We start from the raw sequence: 26,752 nt of genomic DNA, 5'->3' as shown, positions 1-26,752 counted from the left end.
AATTATACCCACAGAGAACTTGATATTATACAATAGTACTTAATGGCTTTTTGGTAACTTATTTACATACATTTTAGATAGTCAAGCATTAACCAGTTCAACCCCATTTTAAAATAAGATTTGCAAACATTTTATTGTGGGTTTGATGTACTAAATATTCTAACAGTTGACTGTAACCACCTGTATTTAAACTGACAGGTTCACAGAGAGTACCATTCCTACCTGGCAATCATATTTTTTAATTCTTAACTGAAGTTGGAATCTTCAGAAATACAAGTGAGGTGAATACCCACAGGCAGGTAGGAAACAATTCTCACACTATTCTCAGAAAACCAACCAACCAAGCCCCATCACAATTGAGCACTGCCTCATATTGTAGAAAGGGACAAGGCTTCCCTCGACTGTGTTTATTCCCTTCCTCAATGCTACCATCTTCTTGGGTCAGCCGCCTATTCTCTGTCTGCCTTTTTTGCTGCCTTGCTCCTGCTCTTCACACACTTACCTCGGAAATTACCCCATTCTTTTTCAAGTCTTTCTGCTCTCCTGACAGATACATGTTCCAGGACTTAGTAAGTTAAATCCTGGCTTTCTCACTGAAAATCTGATTTCAGAGCTATAAATACTGACAGTATATGATAAAACTATAAATACTGGCAACATACATAGAGACACCTACACATATTGTTAATAATAGCTCACAAGGGACAATGGAAAACATGCAAAAAGTACACGGAGAGTAGGGCACGAAGCTGGAAAGGGAAGGTGAAGGGAGGAATTTGGAAAAATATGAACTCTCTTCAGAAACAAAACACCTTCATAGATAAAATACAGATGCAACAGCCCCCTGTAGCACTGTGGCCCTCACCTCATATACACTCTCCAGGCCCACCAGTTTCTATTGTCTTTTTTCACACCAGACTACCAAACTAATACAGACACTGTATTAGTAAACCTTAGGAAGATTAGGAATATTTCAATTCCTTAATTTAGGAATTTAAACTTAGGAAATGGGTCAAAAAAAGCCAATTTCCAGCAAAATACTACAGCACCCTTCTCTCAAGTATACAAGCAAGTACTGGAGTCATTTCTTTACTTGAGTACTTCTACAGCAGGCCAACATAGGTGCAATTTTAGTTAAATTATAAATACAGCCACCACTTCACAAGACGATCTTCCCAACACTTCTACTACTCAGAGAAGCAAAAATAACCCTGAAGGAAGGAAAGAAGAAAGGATGGGAGAAAAAGTTTACCAAGTGGTCTAACAGCAAGGTGCCTACATGAACATTTTACCACACGTACGAACAATATTGAAACTCCCACCACATTCTCCGAACAATGAGGTTTTTTTCTAAGATAGTAATACTTCTTCTGAGTCAATACAATAATCACTCAGAAAAGTATCTGATTTCTTGGTGAGCATTGTTCAATTCTGATAATGGTATTTAAGTCTAACATGGTAATAATACAGTGACTGATTAATGGTTGGAAAAGCTATCAAGAGTTGTATGCTGCAATAACGGAGCAAAAGGTATGAAAAATTTAAGCAGAAGGAGTAAAATATTTACTTTATACATACCTTCAAAAATATTGTTTTCAACTCAGCTGGATCAGCTCTCTTGGTTTGAGCCACCTACAAGTAAATACAATTACATCAATATGCGCAATTTATACAAAAGATGTCAAAGTGTCATTTAAAAGGAAGCATTCAAACAACAGAACAAGTGATGAAAATAAACGATCACCTTAGATACATTAGGTACTACTTTAGCTGGCCATGCTTATTTTACTCATTTCACATTTACACTGTTACTCAACACTGTTGTTGTAACTGCTTCCCTTATGCAGCCCTGCAATTCTTAAACAAGCACACATTAATAAGTCGCAAAGACATTCAAGTATTAAATCTTTCCAACATACCTCTTTGCTGGGATTCCACATTATACCATTTTTACCATATGGATTTTTATACTTTCAGCATCTTTCATCTAAGTATTTCAGAGTACCATATGCAGCCCCCAACTGATAGATGGCAAGAATAAAATACTCACAAATTTCTCAAAAAAAGCAACTTCCTAAGAGTCTGAATTCCAATGTAATTATTTGGTTTATTGGTACTTCTCTCTCCTACTTGCAACATTTTAAACTACTTAAAATAGTCTTATATTTGCACTTAATGCACTTACAGTGCAGACCTTTTTAATGAGGTAAATTTAGAAAGCACATCATTTAGATTCTTCTGCAGATCAGAAAACCACACACTTCCAGCTAAAATCTAAGTTACACTTAGCACCACAAACCCAAAGTAATTTCCACCACCCCCCCCCAAAAAAAAAACAAAAAACTGAATTAAGAAATATTCTATATTCACTATGGAGTAAACCCATCAGTATTTTCTTTGTTGGCATACCATGCCTTCCATTTGCTGCTTTTGGCATTAAGTAAATTCATTCCCTCAGTCTGCGCCTGCTATAGTTTCCCTTTCCTCCTTCAGGATTACTTTGATAAAATCTTGCTTGCCAACATAGTAACAATCATCTGATAAGTCAATTCAGCACATCAATCTATTTCTAATTTCTAAAAAAAATTACTTAGCAAGCAAACCTGCTTTTTAAAGAAAACTTGTAAAAATGACTCTGTAATGGAGAATAAACAGCCATAGGGCAAGACATAAAATCTTACCCTCACCTAAGAGCTAAACATCAGAAACATTGTCAATAAAACGTAACTCCTACTTCTCTGGACTCTCCAGAGCAATGGTAGACCATAAAAGGTGAATGTGACTGCAAGCGCATTTCTAGTAGCACACTAGAGTACTGCAGAAAATGGTAGGAAACTGTTCAAGTCTTTACAACAGCATCATATTCTCACATGTAAATTTAACAAAGAATCTTTAGTAAGCTTTTCTTCACTCTAAATGGGTCATTTAAAAACTAAAAAAAGAAAAAAAAAAAAGGACAACACTCCCTTCAAAAAACCCTGGAGTATTTCAAGTATAGGAATACGGTTTCTTAAAAAATTTTAGAAGCTTGGGTTTGGTTTTTGTTTTTAAAAGGGAAAAACCCCACCTGAAGTTATACTAGGACTCAACTGACAGAGTCCACAGCTGGAGCTCCAATTCTTTGTTTGTGCAGAAATCCAAGTGGAGGGAGTTGCAAAAAATCAAAGTGTAATTGTGAACCTGGGAATCTAAAAAAGTGTATTTTCTAAAGTACAAGCTGTCCTAAATGCAACCACTGTGTAGTAAGCAGAGATTTAATTTAAACCCATTTGTAAAGATCTGGCACTCTAGAACAACTGGGAACTTTGTGGAAAGAAAAATACCCCAAAATTTCTATACTGCTGCAATTCAGAATCTTGCCACTATATAGGCAAACAAAAGATGCTCCAAAGACCTTTAGCCATTAAAAATATATCAGCATCACACTTCATCTGCCTTAAATTTTATCCTGTCCCAGAAATCTAAGCCTAAAGAAACCAGGGATGAGACAAACAAAGGAAAAGAGTACACGCTGGTAACTGAACTTACTCTTTTTCCTTTGGTTTCACTGACATTAACAATCTTGAGAAACTTTGGAGACAAAATGTGCTCAGAGCCCGGATGCCGTTTTTTTTAGCCACCTTTTGACTATGGCGGGCTTCTCATGGCTTTTTTACAACAGGATTCTTTCAAACCATATACTGAAATATATTGAAGCTGGCCAGGTCAATGAACACATTAAGGCACTGCAGACAGGCATCAAAAGCAGCAGCTGTGGACCATGGCTTCCCTTCATTTCTCACAGTCTATTTCCACACTCTTGCATTTCCCAGGACACAGGAGAGGAAGGAAATGGTTAGCACCATGTTAACTGGCTTGTTCATGTGTCATCCACCAATCTCCATTTTGAAAGGTTTGCTTGACTCCAGTTAAGGAAAAGATCTTCTATTAGGTTATGTTACAGATTCTGGAGGACTGATGCTCATGCAGCCACACAGGGCTAAGAGGAGAAGTACGTAATTTGTCCTTTCATCCACTCCCAGCTGTGGGCAAAGGTGAAGCTGCACACACAGAGACAAGAACCGATCCCGATGACAGGCATTACTAGCAGGTTCCTCTTCTGGAAAAGGTCAAAATACTGCTTTCAGTACCATTCCAAAAAGTGTTCCCACTTATGTTAGCAGCTGAAGGTGGGCTAAGTAACCTGATGCCAACAAGACTACAGGCCAACAGGTAGTATGCCTGCTGACAAGCGACCCACAGACACAAGCTGCTTCTCCGTCTGTCAACTCAGGTGATAATTACTGATTTTCATACAACTGGGCTTAGGTGATATTTTCTTACTAGAAAGGGTTCTCAATTTTTTACTTTATCTTATCTCTAAAGACAAAAACCAGCCTGAGGTAAAACCAATATGAGCTGGTAGGCATGAGTTGTGTGAAGACATTTCATAAAGCAGATCAGAGGGAAATAATGCATTACTGCTCTTTACAAAGAGATGATTTGTAACAGACACTAACGCTTAAAAAAAACCCTAAGAACCTTCATTAAGTAAGGTTCAGTGAAGAAAGCTCTCCAACAGACAACATGTATCAAAAAAAAAAAAAAACAGAGACAACAAGGAGTACAGAAACTAAAGTGCAGGATTATAACAAGCTCAGGACATGCTATGGAAAAGACTGGGATAAGGTACAGAAGATGTCAGCAGGGATTTTCATTCCTAAGGTAGATACTTGAAAGTTAGCCAACATACTAGGTGTATATGTGCATTACAATTTATCTGAAGAACAAGCCAGCATAGGCAATATAAGAACTGAATTTAAAAATGTTGAATCCCTCCCATTAGCAATGATGTTCAGCAAAGGGAGACAGAGGGTGCACAAAGAAAGGGAAAGCTCTGTAAAAGTGAGGGACGGTAAAACAAGGGTAGATTTGCACGCTGGAGCTGTTCATATCCTTAGACTCCCTTGCACCTTGATATTAATTTCAGCTCATTTTCTCCAGCAGAGCTCTTTTCAACTTGTTGACTTATGCTCAATTTATACTGACATGCATTTTCAGTCTCATTTTCATCCTCAGCAACAAATGCAAACAGACTCTTCCCAGAAAAATATAACTCTACAAGAAAACACAAGAAAACAGAATCTACGGGGAATCAAAGAAAATTATATTACATTTCTAATCAACTCTATTAATATATTTGTTATACACAATACAGAAACAACAGGTTGTCAGATGGTAAGTGCTATCAAAAGGTACAAAAGAACAAATAAAGCAGTGAGTGTGCTCCACCCAGTAAAGAACAACAGCATGAGTGGGCATGAGAGAAAAAGGGCAGTAGGAAAATTAGAATAAATACCAATACAGCATTAACCTAATGGCAAATATAAAATGTCTGACATTCTCACCTTCTTGTATAGACCACTTAGTAGCCATCACTTGGATAGAGCAGAAAGGTGACTGGGATCCAGGAATACTTGGGATTTGCTACAGTATTTCAGAAGGTTTATTTGGACAACAGCAAGTCCCAATCAAAGATAAAGAGATAAATATTTCTTATATTGTTTATTCCTCATTAATCTGAATAGAGCTTAAGTGTGAAGATGAAAGCTGACAGAGGTACGTATGTCCCCCTCTACCTCACTGCCTTTAAAAACTCCTGATAGAAAGCTGGTAAGATGCTGAAGAGTAGCCCTCCTCCAAGTAGAGAACTGGGACTGTGGTAGGACTGCCTCACTGCCAGGCACTGGTGAGCTCAGCCTGTTTAATTATAGAGAACACTACCTACAGGAACATAGAAAGAGAGAAAATGTTTTATTACAAGTGATCACAAGCTCTAGTAGCTTCATGTTGAAATTCAGATTATTTTTTAAAAGTTCTTCCATTCCTAAACACAACTAAAGAACACAATGTATATGGCACCACTAAAAGACTTCAAATCAAGACTGAAATCTCATGTCTTCTAGAGGTATTCTTTAGTTTCATCACAAGTTATTGAGTCCACCTGTAACACAAAAACACATGTGGCCCACTTTATGTAAAAGGTCAGATTAGATCATCATGTTTCCTTCTGGCTAAAAGTATACATATACACTCAAAATGTGCAACTCCAAAGGAGATCAAACCAGGGCCTGACCTTACATTCTTGTTTAAATGAATGACTGGAATATTGGAAACCAATTAAAGCGCAGTTGTTGGCCAAGTCTGAATTCAGACCAGAAACCAGTAAGTACTGTGTAAATACTATGCTAAAACAACCCTCCTGTTTGCACTGCAATACAACTAACTTACTTACTTAGATGAGAATTGCCTTTCTTCCATATTTACAATAATACTGCCACAAACATACACAGCCATTCTTCTAACCTAACAACTCCCCTTGGTCATTTTCCATCATTACATACAGCATCAGAAGTTATAAGTGTTCTGCACCAACACCCGCCCAGGGCAATGCCTCCTGTTTCAGCTGCCCAAATAACCATTTTTCATTAGCCCAACATGCTTCAACATATTCTCACCTCAGGAAAAGCACTGCTGTTCCTTCTGCTTGACAGAATCCAAGTGAAAGAACTTGACTGCGGTCTGCAGTGGAAGGCCAACCACAGAGAACTCAGCATCATGGGGAAGTTTGCAAGCAAGTTGTGGATCAGCTCACCAAACAGGGAACCAGGCAACTGCCAGGACAGCTGGCATAGAATATAGATCAAAAAGACCTTCTTGCCAGACCTCCCTAATGGTAAGCTGAGTATTTCTCCTAGGACAACATAATCAGATGGCATTTGGCATACCTACCTAAGGCTTAGGGTAAGAAGCACTGTAAAAGAAGTTGGTAACTACTAAGCAGGTACACTCAGTCTTATTAGTCTGTGTGCACATCCAGTCTTGAGAACCGTTTATTTACTAGGACCAGTTCTCATCCCGAGTTGAACATTGTATTTTGCAAAAGTGTAACCCTATCCTAAGTAGCAGTTACTGCATTCCTTTGTCTAATAACACCTAGCTAAGCTATGTTACTAACACTAATCAATAAAGTCTTCTCAGATCCTACACCCCAATTCAGTGCACAGAGATACAGAATGAACACAACTGAAGCCAGACAGTTGTTATGAGTCTACCCCACACAATGCTGAAGCAGAACAATATTTGCTAGCTAACAGAGACAGCAAATGCCAAGCAAAAGTATTCACATCCATCTTCACTCTTGTCACAATTACAGATCTCCGGGCAATTCCCAGCCTGGCTTCTGCACCATGGTAAATGGAAGCCTCACTTCCCACAAGTGCATCAAAGCTAACAGACATACTTTATTGGGCAATTATTTGCTAGCTTTGAGCCTACTTTTCAAAGTCCCAAAGCAAATGCAGCTGGCTTGTTCATAAGATGGTTCTCATACAAGGAGATTCCCAATAAATTATAGCATTTTTTGCACAGAAACTGATCACATATGCACAGGAAAATGCTTGTCCAGTTTGCACAACGCTTCCAAGCAGGTAGGGAAACCAAGGTAGGAGCAGTATATATCTTAAGGAAAACTACTACAAGAATTTCCAAAGATAGCTAATTAATGCTAAAATACATTTAGACTGTGTACTTCTACAATTTTCCTACTTAAAGACCTGGAAAACAGAGGGACCAGTCCATAAAACTAGCCCGATAAGGTAAAAGTAGCTAAGCGTTGCCATTACTCACCAAAATTGTTTAACAAGAGTCATACTGTGACCAGTACTATCCACTCCAAACTTTAAGCATGTATTAGAAGATGCAGTTAGGAATAAAGTGGACTGTTAGTTCATAGTAAGCCTCTGGACTAGCACATAGAAGCAACTGCTGCCATTCCTTCAACAGAACATGATGTACCACACTACAGCAAGAAGCTGAACCTGAAAAATCAACTCTTTGTGAAAACCAGAAATTCCTCTTTCAATTTTTATGTTACCATCAGAAATATCAGAAAAAGGTCAGTTTTTCCATTCCTTCACTTTCTCTACCTATGATAAAGTGCTACAGTACTCTGACTGTACCAGTCCATATTCTTCCTCAAAGTAATATTCCCTACTGTTTCACAGCTCCTCTACAACACATTGTTACTCAGATGATCTTCAGGACTGTGATCCAAAGATACACAAGCAAGCTACTTTGCTATGGCAATTATGTAATATTAACATACCCCAATGTATCTCAGCAAACCAGAGCTCACACTCACTTTCAGAAATGCAGTAATTACACATAAAACATATTAGGAGTTCCTCAATAAAACAGTTTCTTTCCAAATGAGCTGCTAAAGTGAATGATCAAATGACATTTCCATTAACTCATAGGTATTTTTCAAAAAAACCCTCCTGCTCACCATAAATTGATGGGACAACAGATGCTAACACTCTTACTTTGCTCTCCCTTTTGCCTCCTTACACCTTTCAGAAACAAAGGCATAGCTAATCATGATGAATGTCGACCTGCTGAAACATATTTAGTGGCTACCTCACCCCAGCTTATCGATGCTCCCTTTTGATTCTCCCAGCGTTTTGTTGTGTTACAAACAGTGATACTGTACAACCAATGCACAGGCCATAAGCTCAAGAGATCAACTTCCTCACGCTTGTCTTCCAAAAATAGTCATGCCAGTGCTGGCAATTTGCCTTCTAGGGCTAAATTTCTGGCTTACATCTGGCAGGAAAATAGTCATCTCACTCAGAGAAGCAACGGATAGGAAAATTCTCCAGCGTAACAGCAAGATCAAAAGCAGTTCCTAAAGGAAGCATGATTAGATACCTGTTGTCACTCAAAAACCATTCAGGAGAAGTGGCAGACTATTAGAGCATCATTAATTTTATCTGGAACCCAATGTTATTAGCCTAAAACATGTATTTGGACCAGGATTAAGCAACAGGCAAGCCACAATTAAGACAGAAGGCTGTTTAACAGCATGGTTCTCAAGAGGTGGCATCTTCAAGAAGCATCATCTCACAGCTGTGCAGAGCATGAGTGAGCTCTGGGAGAGCCATCACTGAATGGAACATAAGAGTTACAAGGCTCTCCAAAGTCCCCATGTTCCTGGTGCTCAAGGTTCCAAGACACCTTGAACAGTGTTACAAAAGGTTTCACCATGACTCCTGGATGTCAATGCAATGGAAGGTATACTGTGGCACAAGGTCCCAGTGAGTGAGCAAGATCATTTGCAGCAATAAACAAAAACCTGCTACCCTCTGAAGAAAGCAAACCTGGAGCAGTGCCATACAGGGATATCATAACAGAACGATCTGCTCTTAAAACAGTTACTAATTCCATGATAAGGAAAAAAAAAGAAATTACATGGATGTGCAATCCATGCCTATAAATTATGGAAAGGTCTGTCTCAAACTGTTGCTAGAGTAACTGCTGTTACTTGCAACTCCATGCTTGTGAATAAGCAAGGAAAAGAAATGTGCTGGAGAAAAGTTCCTACACATTATATGTCTTGACTAATAATTGTGTGACAGGAATTATGTAGGAATAACTTGACAGTCAAATGTATTTTGTTTTCATGTTGTGTTTTCTTCTTTGAACACAGAAGTTCACTTTTCAAGATCCTATTTATACTCAAATCCATCCATTCAATTCTATTCAAAATGCTGCATGTCAGCAGTCCAGAGAACTGGGAAGGATGTGGGAGGGGGCACGAATCCTTATGTGTGCATGGATCCAATTCTACTACCTCAAAAAGAACAAAAGACAACCGCAGAATGGAAACAGCATCACATACACAAAGCAAACGTAGTAAAGGCTATAAATGATGAGACTCAAAGAAAAATCTTAAGACCTGTGGTCAGGAGCCCTTCCTCAAAGCTAACGAAAATTACAGCAGAAATCCATCACATACTTGGGCAAATAATCTATTTAAAACAATAAGGAAAAAGATAATATTCTTTTTTCTTTTATTTTTTATCTACACAGCACTCAGCACAGTTGAGTATTGGGTCATGAGGTGCATGGACATACTACGTGAAAGCTAAAGTAGTCAAAGTAACAATCCACATTTCACAGATAACCATGATTTTCCCAGTCAACCTGACTATGGAAAACCTAGACTTTCAAATAACAAAATATCTGTCTACCCCTTGAAAATTTTTACCTGTAATCTCAAAACACATATGCCAAAATATAAATTTACAAACATACTCTTCTTTTGCCTGCAGGCAATGGTATCACTGTTTGTCTGACTGCCATCATCTGTGTTCCAGTTTAAAATTAATAGTTCATCACCCTCCAGACAGGGCAACTACAAAGTAAAGGCAGTTTAACATTTTATTTTACAATTCAAAGGTCAGTAAACAAATGTTTTGTGTGTAAATTTTAGCAAACTACACAGTCATCACAGACCACTGTGAGCATGTGACCTTCACAGAATCACAGAAGGGGTTGGGCTGGAAAGGACCTTAAAGATCACCCAGTTCCGACCCCCTGCCGTGGGCTCCTTCCACTAGACCAGGTTGCTCAAAGCCCCGTTCAACCTGGCTTTAATCTTTGACAATGACCCAAACAGAAAGCTGTACCTACCAAAAAGGGTACTTGGAAATAATTTGCAGTTTCATATAGGAATATCAAATAATCTAATGGAGATCTAAATCATTTATATAAGGCAGTGACCGTAATACTAAAGGTTTATCTGCCACTGACTTGCCGCAACTCAGTCAAAATTGTTACAGAGTTCACAATAACTCTCCGTGATTCACAAAGTTGTAAGATACCTGACAACAATAATTAAAACCTTCTCGTCTTCTTCAGAAACTGCAGAAACATTTCCAGCATTTTAATACATTTTAATTCGAAACCATTCTGATTTTAGTTTGAATGATTTGGGCTTCTCATCTGTGAGTCTATTCCACTACATATATTTGCACAAAGCAATAACAGTTTCATTAAAACATTATATTTACTCCTACTGCATTTCCTTCAAAATATCTTTGTGAGATCATTTGGCTACAGTGGAAACGTTGATGATGTCAAACTGAGCATTCTGATTCAAAGATAGGAATTAAGAAAAAAAAATCTCTAAAATTACATTCAGGTAGGCATCCTTAGCAGAGGGGAAAACAGAATTAAACATAATTCCGCCCCCACCTCCCGGAAAGGTATTTCCATCTTCTCTGGGGGAACTGCAGTTAAACCAAGATCTAAAAATACCAGATTAACCAAATGCAGAGCAGAGTTTAAGATACTAGAGAAATTCTGGCACTATTCTTTCAATCTCTAACCAGGAGTTCTTCTGTTTAATTCCTTGGATACTTGGGCTGATGTCAGCACCCTGACCTGAATTCAGAGCAATACATCTGCCATCCCACAGTATGCCACTGGTATCAGTTGACAATGTAGTTCATTTTTTGTCATCAACTGTCCAAAACAGTAAAATTCCATAAACTTTTTCATGACCAGTTGATCCAGCCCTTTGAAATGCACAAAAGATAATGCTTTGCCTCATGAAAATTCTGGACGATCTATCAGTGGTTACTCTTCACAGCTTTCACAATCTCTGCCAGCCCAGAAAGTCTTCAAACAGTGATAAGAAAAGCCAGGAGACCTCACACTAATCTTCATGACACATACCTTTGTTTAATCAAACTGTGGGTCACACACAACAGAAAGTACGCCAAGGCTTTCGAAGCCATAAAAGAATTGTAGACTCATATTCTGTAAGTTTCTAAGAATACTGAAGGAAAATAGTGTATTTTTGTGCATACTTTGCTAAGCTCCTTCCATAATTTTCAGAAGTTCAGTGCCCTCTTTCTTTTCACCTTACCCCACCCATCCACAAGAAAAAGGGAAAAAGCTGGTTTACTATCCTTAACTTGTCAATGGCATACAGAATAAGGAAGTAGTAAGTGCTATTTTAATTCTACATTATTTGGGTTAAATATTTAAACACTTGAGAATTAAGTGGGTTTGAGCTATTCTCATAACTGAGATACTGAATCTGTAAGTTACATGTAATAGAATACCAAAAGCAAATTGCAAGAGGTTTACAGATGCTATCACAGAATCACAGAATGGTTTGGGTTGGAAAAGACCTTAAGATCATCTAGTTCCAGCCCTCTGCCATAGGCAGGGATGCCTCACACTACACCATGTCGCCCAAGGCTCTGTCCAGCACTGGCCTTGAACACCACTAGGGATGGAGCATTTACTACCTCTCTGGGCAACTTGTTCCAGTGCCTCATTTTCTTTATTGTGAGAAGAGAGAAGCCCAAAACTTTTGTAGCACAGTGCTCACAATGCAGAAAAGCCTGAATCCACTGCTTCACACCAGTCAGTCTTGAAAGAAAAGATGCAGACCGAGTAACTGATTTGGGCATGTGAACAGAGTAAAAGCATTTGTAGGAAGTTTGTTGTTGCCATGTTTTTCTTCCTTTTAAACAGCATCAACATGGGACTAATTCATGATCTTTACAAAGTAGTTTCCAGTTAGACTGACACACAATGGCACGCAGCGTTAGACAGGTGAAGTGACAGGAAGGAGGAAGGCTGACTTGATGTCAGTGACAAAAACTATTTTAATGGAAATGTGAAATTATTCAAAAATTTCTTCCCCTAAACACATGAAGATTTCTCTAGTCAGATTCAGACTGCACAATGGGCTGAGAGCAGGAATCAACCAGAGTATTTTTACATACCACAGTTTTTTCTAATGGCTTTTCATACTCAGTGCCTCACTTAAGGGCTTCTTCTGCTAAAGATTTGTTAAATCAGTGATGTTCCATCAAACAGTAGTTGTCAAACATGATAAAAACCTACAATAATAAAATACGTGACCAAGAGGTTTTAGTAGCCAAGGATCCAGGGCAGACTAGAAATGGTTCATACTCCCAAGGCAAAGAAAGACAACAATAGTAACGAACAGCCTGCTGTTAGTTCAGTAATACTAATTTTCAGACTTCTTTTCTGCTATCCTAAAATCAGACCTATATATCAGGTCATGGGATGGATGGATGAGACAGTAAAGTCACTTAACAAAGCATACATGACAACGCTAGACTGCTACTGCAGAAAATACCTTTAAATTAAGTCCTGTAAGTAGGGAGCCTCCTGCCCTGGTAGTGATACAGTAAAACATCCTAGTCTCTCCCACACCGTAACACCACACACCAGTCCAGAGACTCAACTAAGAAGGTGTACTGGGCATCTGGTGTTCATGAACTGCAGAAAAAAACCCGCAAAGCAACACCAGAAACACGCAAAAGTTGGAAGAAACATTAGGGCAGGAGATCTCATTTCTCAGTGCTGGAAACCACCATGTGTGCACACATTTGAACACAGACCTCCAAAACAGAGCTGCATACACTGACACAGAATATCTGTCATGATCCCGCCAATGGCCTTTTATGTTTTAGAGATGTTACCTGCATTTTGATTAACACCTATCCGTCCTTGACAAAAGATATAGTCAGATGCTGCTCAAGCTACTCCAACACTGAATAATTCGCTCTTATTTTTTCCTTAAAAACTATTCTATTTTACCACTTCACTTAGATGAAGTGAGCACATTTTCTAACTTCCCAGAATTAAACATCCACTGAGTGAGGCAAAACCCCAAAAACCCAAATAAGTGATAAGTCTATTGCCTGAGAGAGTTCAGGCAAGTTGTGGTAAGAAATAGCAACATAAATATGAAGACAATTAGAATTTCTTCCTCCTACTGGCTGGATGATTGGCATTTGGCTCAGGATCATCCTTGTGAGAGCATCCTCCCCTGTTGACTAGGTGCACTTTTAGGCAGTATGCAAATGATATCAGGAAAAAGGCAGAAAAATGTGTGCTCTTCTACGACACCATATTTTGAAAGCTACATTTTCCCCAGTACACTAAGTCAGAAAGAAAAACAAAGAACAGAATGCTAGTTGTTGTTTTCTCCTCATCTCTTTGCAAAGCTAGCACTAAAAAAAAAACAAAAACAAAAAGACTACAACCTGCCAAGGAACCTTCTTTGAACCTTCCATTTCCTGGTAAGTTTAAACTTATTCTCTTTGACAGAAATGAAACCGGGCTCTACGAAGGAGCATTTCTAAACCCTCAGTAAATAAAGATCAGGTAGTATTCACCTACAGAAACTGAAATATGTTAAAAGATAAATACAAACTTGTGCATGAAGCTGGAAAAATCTGTGGTCAATGGCATTCAATACAGTAATTTGAATTCCAGTAAATCAATTTCACTTACGAACGAAGTACCAACAAGATTACAGTGTCACAAATGAAGAGAGAGAAAGAATAAACTCTATTGGGGAAATAACAAATGGAATTCTTGTTCTTCTCCTGAAGTTTTCAAATTAAAAAAAAATTTTTCAACTGTATCAGAAGCATTCAGAGTTTGATCCCCTACACTTCCCTCCCTGTGCAGGTCCACAACCACTCAGAAATGTTGTTTTAAATTTGCTCAGCAGATGTTTTGCTCAACAGCCAAGGTTTTAATACTCCAGAGCATTAATTACATAACAGCATCTGAAGGAGGAGGGGGAAAAAAGTCTGCTTCTACCCGTTTATAAGGTTGTCTAATAACTATGGTCATCTAGTTACATGACACTTTCTTCCATATTCTAGCTCTGGAATTAAGGTTGCTCTTTGCAATTCTTCAATTGCCCTAATCATCAAGGATATGAAAATCATAGCTGTAAAAAGCACATGTATTACTCTTCTGATAGGTTCCCATAATTGCAAAAATAGCCTTTAAAAGCCTTGAAATTTTTATACTCATGAGATTATTTTTTTTTTAAACTAGAGTTTAAGAGTTTGAGAGTGCATTATCTTCACATGGGATTGATTTACAGTGGGACCTGCAGACTGGAAAAAAATCAAAGACTACTGCTAATACCCTTCAAGTAAAACTATTTTCTTAATATTTCTGTTTTGAACAGAAGACATAATCAAGTTCCAGCTATATAATTTGTGGCTAATCTCAGCTAATGATAGTTCAACAGATAACTACAACTCTAGGATTATCATTGCTGGTTTACCAGAACTTAGACCTTGGCAGGTGAATTTAATTCTGTATTCTGGCAGCTTTTAGAAAACAGGATAAGCTAGTCAAAAAGCATTTAATGCACTTATTTGAAAGGTCAGGTTTTGAAAGACTCTTCTTCAATTTACAGTGCATCAGCAACCATTTGCCTCCCTGATCAGCCTGTTTTGCTGTCACACATTCCTGTCCCAGATACCCGAGAGGTGCTGAAGCAGTACATTCTTCATCTGCTTCCTGTGAATCACTGCACCTCACAAATAAGGTGATCCTATATGTCTGAATAAAGACACATCTGTGTGTTTCTCCCCACATTACATCAAATCTAATTAATCTAACAGTATGCTATAAAATGCATTGTCAACATCTTTTTTCACTCTTTGCACCTATTTTTAATCAAAGAGAAATAACAATGATTAAAACAGCACTAACATGACTGGGAAGTCTTCACCTGCCATATGGACAGTTTGTGGAGCAAGAATTAAGTTTCAAGAGCAGTTATCTGTCCTATTTGCTGCAATTACAACTACCCAAAATATTAATGGTAAGAATGTCAAAAATGTGGAAAGACTAGGGAGACAAAAATCTGGAACATCTACTGAAAACAAGAGGCTATTTGGACACTAGCTGATTGACAGCTTGGGTGAGAAGAAAAATTCTCAGCTTTCACAGCAAACACTGTGGTGTAAGTATGCCCTACCTAAAACAAAATGAATCTCTAACTGAAGGCAAAAGTCTACATATAAATTCAGTAAACTCAAGCAATGGTGCTTGAGAAGAATCACAAACTGTGAGGCTGAATCACAAACTGAAAGGCTGCTGTGGGGACAAAAGCACTCTTTATCCCACATATGGGAGACATGGAGAGTAAAAAATATGTGCCACTTAAGAATGGAAACATATTTAGAATAAAGCAATCACAAGTTGCAGTAATACTATTTATCACAATAACCTTAAATTGGATAAATTTTGGAAATATGATATTTGGGTTAAAAAAAAAAAAAAAAAAACAAAAAAAAACCACAACACAGTAAGGACTCCTATAAAAAGTCCAGGTGCCTGTTCCCAAAGGGATATTAACTTCCCCCCAGCTCTGGTCCAAAGTCTTTGATGCCGAGTCTCCTGCTGAAGGGATAAATAAAGCAACATTATTTATGCTAACATGGACTGGCTGGTTGTGATGTGGGAGTCACAGCCGTAAAGGCAAAAGTAACCTTAACACAAATGCATGAAACATATTTGTAGCTAGGCTCTTCATTTTTACCTTTATACATTTTAATATGGATAATTCACAAAACGCCACTTTGCTTAACAATTCACATGTGCATCAGTAATCCAAAATCTACCAATCTAAGAATAAAATCAGAAGGACTATTGCATCATGTGCAAAGCTGCATCTTCACCATTAATGTCACTCCCCTCTACTCTCCCACATTTTTAAAGGGAGAAAAATGCCTCAGAGTTAGGATTTCACCAGCTGCCTGACTCCTGCAGCCTAAGACTGCAGTCATCTTCTGTGTGTGCCAGTTAGCTATAATTGATCAACACCGCTAGAAAAACATGGAGGGACCAGCCAGGCTAACCAGGGAAAATGCAACCATAAACTTACCTAAAACAAGAGGCAGTTATTCCTTCTACAGCAAAGTCAGTTCACATTTGAATACATAAATAAGCCAATCAAAGACGTATCTTCCAAAACCCAGAAACAACACAACACTAAATCATTTGCAAGGGCAGTCTGATTTTTTTCTCTGCTTCCATGGAAAATTCACATCACAGTTTGCCTTCCAAAAACACTCCCATCAGTACAGTTACTGGGCTATATAGAGAAAATGGGACAAAAGACTTTCAAAGAATTTAGTATAAATATTTAAGAGGAAAATGGTGACATAGTTTTCTTGGTGTTTCAGTTCCATTTTTTACTTTCCTGCTTCTGAACATTTAAACTGAATGTTGCCCACTGGCATTTAAATAACTAGTGGGTGTATCAGTTGACCAACTAGTTCTATGACAACCTCACAATTTTGCCTATGCAAAACTTACAGTTACATCCCCATGGCTACATTCTTGCACCATGCCTCTTACATTTAGGGAAAAAGCTCTAGCACCTCTATGGTTATAGCACCATGAGAAAAGCACGAAGTGCTGTCAGTGAACTAACCACCTGATCCACAGCAAACAGCAGACCTAATTCTGGTAAAAAAAAAATTTCTTCTCATTTCTCTGCTGAGCAGTGGAAAATGCACAAATATCTATAAATGCAAGGCAGTAAATGGTTCTACAGTTGTCATACAAGACAACCCTTTGCACATTTCCAGCTTGAGGCATTTCTGTGCTCAGTGCTACATTAGAGCATGCCATCCACATAACTTCATGGTGCTTTGCTAGAAAAGCAGCTTATTATTACTATAATAGTTCTGTATTAGGGAACTGATATGATTTAAAGGAAGCAAAACCAATTTAAGTATATATATTAAAAATAAAAAATAAAAATAAAAAACTGAGCTACTTCTTGCCAAGTCAGTTAACTACCCTAAGTATTCACCCCAGCACCATTACATTACCCTACTATTGCTACTGAATGTTTACTATTATCCCTGTTGAATCACAGCTTCATGTCTACCACTGGCTTTTAAAAATCACAGTAACCTGTTCCTGGTTCAGGAAGCAAACAGGTATCTCTCCAGGTCAACCCAACCAATAGATCAGCTACAGAGAGTTCAGCCAAGAGACAATCAGCCCAGTAACATTAGGAAGGCAAAACAGGCAAAGAACCAGTCCCAGATGCCTGGTCCAGCCTATATTTGGACCCCAAGAAAGAACTGTCATCCTCTTAAAACTATGAAAGTAATGATGATACTAAGAAGATTTAAGAATTATTTTTAAAAGGGTTGGCTGTCTGGGCACAAGTCTGCCAGTCTCAGTGCACTCTATATAAAGTATGTTTGTGTATTTGCAAACTCCACTTTGCTCAGCCTCCAAGGGTCAGACCCATCAGCACGCTTCATTACCTCAGTCACAGACAATCCTTGTATGAGCAGAAAGGTACATGCAATTTAAGATTTACAGGATTCCAGAAGTCCCACCAAGGTGCATATCCAGAACAGCCAAAGCCCTGGCTCAGCATGTACAGACAGTTCAGGCCCACTGACCAGACATCCCCACTCAGCCCAGCAACCATGCATGCAACACATCTAATGTGCATTGGCTTAGCTGTAGCAAGCATCAAGCACCACAACCCTCTGAAACTGTGGCATGTAGAGGTAACATTCACGCAAAATACATGAACACTGCTGAATCCAAAAAAAACAAATCTCCCCCCTCCCAGACAGGTGCCCTAATTCTTAGCAACAGAATTGGGTTCTGGCCCACTCTTCTGTTCACCCTAGTCCTTGTGTTGCTAACTACACAGGCTCCCTGCCTCAAACAGAGATTAAGCCTTGCTGTTTGGAGATCCTCCTGGGACACCCCCAGCTTTTTCATTTCCCACTGGCTGACTTAGATGCTCCCTAGTCAGCACAGTGGCTGTTGTGGTATCTGTTCCAGGCCACCTTAGAGAGGTTCCCTAATTCTACTTACAAAGCCAAGTGGATAAAAGTTAGGTAGGGAGATGTTCATCTAGAGAACACCAAAAAACCTTTATTAGCCTAAACTCCAGGCTCTGGTTTTCACATGGCCAAGAGTAAGCCAAGGAGTAAGGCAGATCTTCAAGGAGACCCAAAAAGCGAACTTACTGGTCAGTATAGAAATAGTTCTTGCAGGTTGCCTAGGCATGCAAGACATCAGAAGCATATGAACCCAGCAGCTGAGGTTGGGCACCCCACAAGTATCCAACCAGAGGAGTTTGATCAGGCTTGTGGCAAGCTCTGTTCCTTCTGTCTCTTCTCCAAACATAGTCTGGTGTACACATGTTCACTCCTCCACTCTCAGATGTTTCTTTTTTGACTTCTTTACAGAAGAAGACAAATTCCAACAACCCAATCTTTATGGGCAATTTCATCCTTTACCACACTGGATATTGTGCAGGCCAAGTAACATTTTTGGTAAAGAACATAACTGCAATTGAATGTTTCTAAGGTATAGTAAATAACATGAAATTATTTTAAAATGTTATGAAAACTGACAGTGTTCCTTTAAGTGTTTTAACAAAGCTTGAGTTGAAATTGCTTTATTCCAAAGCAATGGAAGATAGAGTGTTTTTATAAAGACCTCTTATCTCCCTGCAAATGACTGAGTTACAGATACTTACCAAAAAGAGAATTCACAAGAAAAAATGTAACCTGACATTTTACTATCCCTAGTTATCCACCACCATAAAATATCATCTGTTTCTGAATATCGTGCTGTAGCTGAAGCAAAGTAGCATGATCAGAGTCACACTAGTGCCCAGAGGCTTCATAAAAGTTCAGGTTTGGCACCATACAAACATACACGCTCTATTCAGTATGATGAAGCCATTCTATAGCCAAAGCAGAAGCAATTCCACCGGTCAAAAGCAAAAATTAAGCTAAAGTTAAGCAGCACATTCATGCCATCTTCCAGGAAATACAGTACCACATACCTCCTTCTCATAGTCCTTGGACAACATAGATAAATAAAATAGATACTGGCCTAAACAAGCTGGTCAGAAGACACACTGTTACCATTCAGGGCTATAAGCTTGTCTACATTATAGAATCAGGAAGAGCACCTTTAATGTCTCATTTGAGGCACACTTGGAAGAGCTTCTCTAACCTCCTGGAACACAAAGCTGCATAGAAGGAGGAATTCACTTCCCATAAGTGGTAAGATCCAGATAACTTTAAATGCTTTCCCGTGGACATCACAACAGATGAGATGCATATAAGGATATACACATAAGTGTTGGGTCCAGTAACACTCTGCTAGAGCTAGACATGAAGTGAGGTCATCCAGTAAATCCTCTTAAAGGGACATCATAATGGAAAAGAGCAAGTTTCAAAAAACTGTAAGAACCACTGGCAGGTGCATCAGTACCTCTCTAACATACCAAAGACATAAACCAATCTCTTTCACTACCTCCTCTTGCCCCTAACTTGCTCTGACAATGAAGGGAGGAAGAAGAGGAGGTGGAAGCAGCACAAAGAAATAGATAAACTTTGCTGAGGCAAAACCCCCAGTGTAATAACTCAGTGTTCACTGCAGAAGACTGCTGTATGGATTTTTTCCACAATAGTTGCTCCATGAATGTTTTCCCTGGCATTATTCTTGCCAGTGGGCCCCTTAATTTGCTGTGCACCTCATGGCACTAGGACTCAAGTAGTCCTCCTAGGGGTGAACGTCATAAGAAAAGACCTGTGCAGTAAAATAAACAGAATGAAAACAAACACACAAACAATGGTGGGGAGGACAGGGAAGAGGAATAAATTATCTGCTTTCTCCTCTGTTTCAGTTACAGACACTATGCATGCTACTCTGCACTTAGAAAAGGTCTTAAGTTATCAGTGCTCACAGAAATCCAGTGTCCCTTTAACAGGCAAATCCTAGTATCTTAAGAAGTCAAGATGCAGTACTAAGTCGTAAACAGCATAAATACATGTTTTCTTCTGAGGGGGAAAGTGGAAAAAAAGAGTCTTATGATACATAAGGTGTCTTAAGAATTTACACACTTATGTGCAGCTCCAAAACTACACATCAATGAGAGATGTGTGTAACTACACATCACTTTCCACACAGATCTTATGTGGTGTTACCACACCACAAAAAATTACTGTGGTGCCATTAAGCGTCATGACACTATTAATTCTACAGTACACAAACTCAGTGATGCCTCAGGGATCTCCTTACTCACCAATCACTTTCCCCCCACAATTTTGATCTCACTGAGAAGCTGGAACCTGTCCATTAGGGACTCCACTCCTCTCATGGACACAGTAGCCCCATCACAATGCTAAGATCCCTCACCTGCTCCTTTCTGAGGACTCAACAAATCCACATGCAATGCAATGCAATACAATGCAATTCTTCCCTTCCAATTTGCTGGAGGAAGGGAAGAATGGCATCATCGAGGGCAAGAGTGAATTTAGTCTGTTCTCAGGCACCTCCACCCTACTGATAGCATAGAGGAGAGGAGCACGGGAAAAGGAGATGAATGAAGAGGCATGATGGAGCTCTAAGATGCACAAAGGGACACACTGGGTGTGAATGGCAGCAAAATAATCAAGGTGGCATGGTTGCACCAGCATCTAACAGTTCTGGCATTGTTTGAAATCATATTCACCTAGAATTGAATTGTCATGGTGTTTGTATTTCAACCACTGCTTATCCAGACCTCATTAATTCACATCATTCAGTGCAGGAACTGGATCATTCTGGCACACAAAAAAGGCCCACAGAGCCAGGGGCAGTGACATCAATATTTCATCAAACTCTAATTCATTCAAGGTGATGCCTCTTGCAGGACTGGGTTGTTCAGTGGGAAATGTCTGACTATATTAACATCAAGACATACAAGGAACCTGTGATAGGGACAAACTATTTTTGATATTTAAAGTTTAGGATTTTATAGGTAAATATGGAAGCAACCAAAAAGAACATATAAATGATACAGCTTCCTTGGGAAACAGCCCCAGGAACACATAAGCACAAAGAGAATTTAAAAAAAATGTTAAACATAAAAAACCTGCAAAACAGATTTTCTTTACTTTGCATTAGAAACATTCCAAATATTACCATGTAAGTAAAGTCAGCAACAAATTTCTTTGTGTTACCTTATTGACATATTTTTGACAGGCATTTTTTCTTCAGAAGACTTACACATGCACTTAAAATTAAACATGCAAGTAGTCCCACCAGGTACTTATGTAAGGTTCATGCCTTCACTCGAACAGTCATGCTACAACTAGCTTTTTCACATGTAGTATCTGTGTTCACTTTGTTCATAAGACAATAATCTTAAAATAACTCATACATTCTGAGTAATAGAGGTAACCAGTATGTGCCTAATCGATAAAAGTTCACACACGCACAATTACATTAGAAATCAGAGATATTCCACAGTATTTAAATATCAACTCATATATGAGTACTATGCAGTTCAAGACAAGTGTCGAAATTTACTCATATGCTGTCCATAGCAGAGATGAAGTTTAATGGAGTAAAAGTGCTTCCATGTTAAGTCCAGTGCTTTTACACAGTTTCCAATTATTTATCTACTTTAATCTATCGAAATTATTTAAGTTTGGAATTTTCATTAATGCAATTCTTAAGTGTTCTGAATGCAGCTTAGTGGTTATGAAATACAAAGTTTAAATAGAATATATATACTAGCTCCAATCATAAATATCCATTTCTGATCTTAAGTTGAACAGACAAAAGCAGCACTACGGCAAAGGCAAAATCTGCTGTGGAAAGAGGTCTCCTTGAGAAGAACCTTAGAACTTCCACTTAAAATAAGTTTATAATTTACCAAGCAACAGGACTTTAGAAAGATGGCAAATCACACTTGGCACATGCATAAGATAACAGCTATACCCAGAACTGCATAGCAGTACATGGACCAAAGGTAGCTTACATTCACACAACAGGCACAGCTAATTTTTCTGTAAAATACACACCAGGTGAATATCAAGGGCATTAACTAGACTATGTAACTTCTCTTTAAAAGTATCTGGATAATGGGCAGAAAAAACTTTATGATTACATTGTTAAAATGTAATCACACTCAAAATGAAGAAATAGAGAATGACACACCATATAGAACATCATTATTGCTCTGTACATTCATTACCATAAAGGCTTTCCACATAGCCTGTTTTCCCTGCAATTCAGAGAAAGAAGCCAGTACCTAGGATGGTAATTTAGTTACCAATGGGGTAAAAATCTACTGCAACATCTCAGCTGCATTTTTACTGGCAATTTGTGCAAATATAATTTACAGTGCAATTTTCACAAAACACTTTCAAAAAATGCTTTCAAAGATTAAGAACATACACTGATGTGCAATATACACTGTTTAAAACGTGTAAATTGCAAGACACTGAGTAACATACAACAAAGAAAATAAAATGGCATTGCTGGGGAACTTCAAAGATTCCATGTATAAACCTTTTGCCCATTTCTTGATACTTGAGTGCTTAACTATGCAGCCTTAACAGTATCCCATTTGGGTTTTCCTTTTGACAGACTGAACTCCTGGAGTCTGCTTAAAATGTCAACATTTGAAATCTTGCAAGTGAAGCACAATTATATTCAATCCCAAAGACTCATATGTCTAAAAGGTTATAATACAAAAATTAAAGGAAGCAGTCATGCAGGATACTGGCAAGGAAAAGGTACTGAAAGGATTTTAGAAAAATCATTCGACTCACCAGTCCATTGTTTGGCTGAGGTGAAAAAGGCAAACATTACTGAGATGCATCAGTGGGGAAGTTAGAACACAAATCAAGGCCCGTGCCTGCAAGCACATGTGAGTAACTTCAGGCCCAGAAACTCTTTACATGGCAAAGTTATTCATATGTGTGCTTGCAGAACCTGAGCTCAGACTCAGTTATCATCAGAATATATCATCAGAGTACAAAATGCCACTTACATTTTGCCGGTGACTTCAATAAAAAATAGAAATTCATCAGCGTTTAGCAGCAACTCTTTCACCTCAGGAAGATAAAAACCCTTGAAGTCTCACAAGGTAACTTAATAATTAATCCATTCTAGCTGCTCCTAGTTCTGCCTTTTTTTTTTTTTTTTTAACATAAGTCTCTCAAAACACATTCAAGCCTGCAGCTAGAAGCCTTCTTTTGAAGCTATGAGGGCTGTAAACACTGCAGTACGAAGTGCTGTATCTCCTCCGTCTTGCAATGCACCAAGGATGCTCATGACACTAGTGACAAGCCATTACTCTCTTTATCAGGTATTTCTCTGCCAAGGCTGAGGTAATCAGAAACCTACAACATTCAATTCAGTTCCTCCTTAACTGTGAGCCTTTCCAACATATGCTTGTATAGATTCTGGTGATTTGAGCTGTGTCATAAGCCAAGCCAAAAGGACACCATGCAACCACGTACCATAGTGCACACATCTCTACCTGATTAGACACACACTTAAAATATGTACAACATTTTCAAAGCGTATGTGACTAGTGTGGATCCAAATGCATTGCCGATTAAGAACTGCTGCTTGGAGAGGAAAAGATGAGTAACAGGTTCATAAATTCAGCAAATGGAAGACTTTTAAGTCTTTTAACAACAGTTTGGTAAGATGCAACTGATGTTCTGTGTTCATGAATCAGTGGGCAATCCAAAAGAAAAAAAAAATCAGAAAAGCTAGACAGGGCAATTAAGATTTATAAATAATAAACATAATATTTGCGGATGACTGTTTCATTTACCCTAGCAAAGAGGAATCACATATTGCCCAATCCATTAAAACAACATGCATTCCAGATTACCCAAATTCTTAGTGAGGTAGGTGCTGACAGCAGCTCTGTCATGGACTCAAGGAGATAACAGAACGCATGACTGCTCACACCAAGCACATGTGAGGCTTTGCGTTGTTTGGGGAAGTTTTATGATGCTTTCTTGATACATCTCATCACTGACTCCAACAAGAACAGGATATGGCTCAATTTAAGTCTCAGTATTCAAGAAATGGAAACCTAGTAGTAAGTTTTGAAACACCAGAACCACAGAATTTTATCTGCCATTAGAAGTGGAATACCTAACTTTTCATATGACCTTGATCCAACTAAAGGCTAATTATTTTTTTTTCTGAGGTGGAAGTGTGTTATTAAACAACTGATTAAAGTATTTCAATTAATTTATCCTTCTGAAAGAGCAGAAAACCCTAACAGGTATTAGGCAGGAGAACATTAAGAAGCAATACTGTTTGGAAATTATAACTGAATGTGAAAACAGAAGGTAAAAACAGGTACATGGGGGAAATGGGAGAAAAAGCAAAAGCAGACTATCATGCTAAGACCTGCAAGGTCACCAACATAACTACCTATGGCAAGCCCCATGAGGTCCTGACCGGCCAGCCGCTGTCCTAAGGAGCCACTGCATCCTCTCCTCAAAAAATTAGGTGTACACATAACACATATAGACGTATATGTTTATGCACGTCTATACTATGTAAGTATGTGTCTAGAAGGGCGCTCACCGAGGCACGGCTGGGCCTAACAGCGCTCGGAGGAGCTGCCGGCGGGGCAGCGTGAGGGCCACACCGCTGAGGGCCGCCCGGCCCGGCGGGACCAGCTACCTTGCACCCCGCAGGCAGCACCCGCGGACGGTGCATGGCGAGCGGAGCGCAGGCCAGCTCCCCGCGGCTGGCAGGTGGGGATCTCCCCGCTGTCCGGCACCCGACCCGGCCCGCCCCAGGCGCCCCTCGGGCCTGCAGCCCACCCGCCTTCTGCCTCCTCCTCGGGGGCCGCGGCGCCTCGAGGAGGAGCAGGCGCCACCCGCCGGGTTTCGCCAAGGACAGGCCCGAGGTCAAACGCGGCGGCCTCCCGCCGCGGCCCCTTCCCAGCCGCCAACGGCCGCGCTGGCGCACGCCGGGAGCTCGCCGCCCGCGCCGCCTCCCCGTCCGCCGCCGGCGGTGACTTACCTTGGCAGCCATGCTGTGCCCGGCGCGGCCACCCCTTTTCCCGTCCCTTCCCTTCCTTACTCCCCTCCCCTCCCCTCCCTTCCGACCGCGGGAGGCAGCTTCCCCGCCTGCGCACCAGCCAGCCAGCGCCGGCCGTCACCGCTCTCCCAGGCACGGCCCATTGGCTACACCGCACCGGGCCCTGCTGCGGCCCGCGTGATCGTCCGGCCCGGCACGGCCTGGCCGCGCGGCGGGTAGCGGGTGTGCGGTCAGCGAGGCGAGGCGCCGGGAGGTGCGGCCTCAGGCAGCAGCGGGCTGCAGGCGTTTCGGGGCGGGCATCGCGTCTCCCCGGTGAGGGACACCCGATTTGCTTCGTGTCTTCTCCTCAGCTTATGGATGGTGGCCTGACAACCTCTGGGTCACCCCAAGGGCACGCGGAGCCCTGAGGGACCCTTCAGCCCCTCTGGCTGCTGGAGAGTCCAAGTGACCATGTTACCTATTAGTGACTTTTATTATTAACGCGAGGAAATGCCTCCAGACACCTGGGCAAGCAGTGGAAGGATGGGAAACACCTTCACAGAGGTGATGCTGGTGTTTCGCCCCTCGGCAAACCCTGCCCGGAGCTGTGTACCTCCGCGCAAGTCAGACTGCTGTTTGAGGGATCTTTCATGCAATTGCTGCATCCCAAGGCTTCATTCTAGGATGTCCCAAGAGCAAGCCCTGCTTTCAGTGTTGGTTTAGTTCCTAACCCCGTGTGAACGTGACACATAAGCTGCCCCACTAGAGTCCACAGCTGTACCCAGGGTGACCACAAGTATGGCACACACAGCGTCACAGACAGTTTGCAAACTTGTCTACAGACAGCCTGTCTGCGCGTGTTTGGCAGCATACCACTTGGCACGCAGGCTGTGACCAGGGTCCTGCCGATGCCCGCTGTGACTGGCCTCAGAGCTTCTGGCTCTATAGGGGATTTTAGGCTGACCTGAGGTTGGTAGTGCAGACTTGTCTTGTGCATGTAACTAAAGGGTGCTTATAAGAGTAGCTCAGGGATGAGGTTTTGTGTTTATAATGGGGTATTGGGTTAGTCATAGGTTTGAGGTAGATCTTCCAGCACTTTCACTAAAGAGAGTATCGTAAACATATTAAAAAGGCAAAGGATCTCCTAGACAGATCTGTTACGTTATAGCTCAGAAGAGTTAACTCTTTAATTGTTTTTAATTGTCTTAGAAGGAGACAGTATAGAAATGGTACAGAT

The 26,752-nt window shown here is 40.0% G+C and overlaps 1 protein-coding gene across 3 annotated transcripts in view; it reads right to left on the bottom strand.

Moving 5' to 3' along the window:
- SLC25A13 (solute carrier family 25 member 13) overlaps nt 1-25,652 on the bottom strand; it is a 114,579-nt gene extending 88,927 nt beyond the window's left edge. Inside the window, exons 1-2 of one of the 3 annotated variants that reach the window (XM_065666331.1) lie at nt 25,634-25,652; nt 1,579-1,632 (exon numbers count right to left, since the gene is read on the bottom strand). Coding sequence is in view for 1 of the 3 variants with exons in the window: in XM_065666330.1 (XP_065522402.1) it covers nt 1,579-1,632; nt 25,519-25,530 (66 nt within the window). In the remaining 2 variants the exon portion in view is untranslated. Of the gene's footprint in view, nt 1-1,578; nt 1,633-3,528; nt 3,548-25,518; nt 25,592-25,633 lie in introns of those variants that run through there. The other 2 variants (XM_065666330.1, XM_065666332.1) reach the window with 2 other exon arrangements.
- Nucleotides 25,653-26,752: the final 1,100 nt, after the last annotated feature.

This window comes from Lathamus discolor, chromosome 2 (assembly GCF_037157495.1).
Source record: "Lathamus discolor isolate bLatDis1 chromosome 2, bLatDis1.hap1, whole genome shotgun sequence".
Classification (NCBI taxonomy): Eukaryota; Metazoa; Chordata; class Aves; order Psittaciformes; family Psittacidae; genus Lathamus; species Lathamus discolor.
The sequence above is the reverse complement of the archived record's forward strand: the minus strand, read 5'-3'. Positions and strand labels throughout refer to the sequence as shown.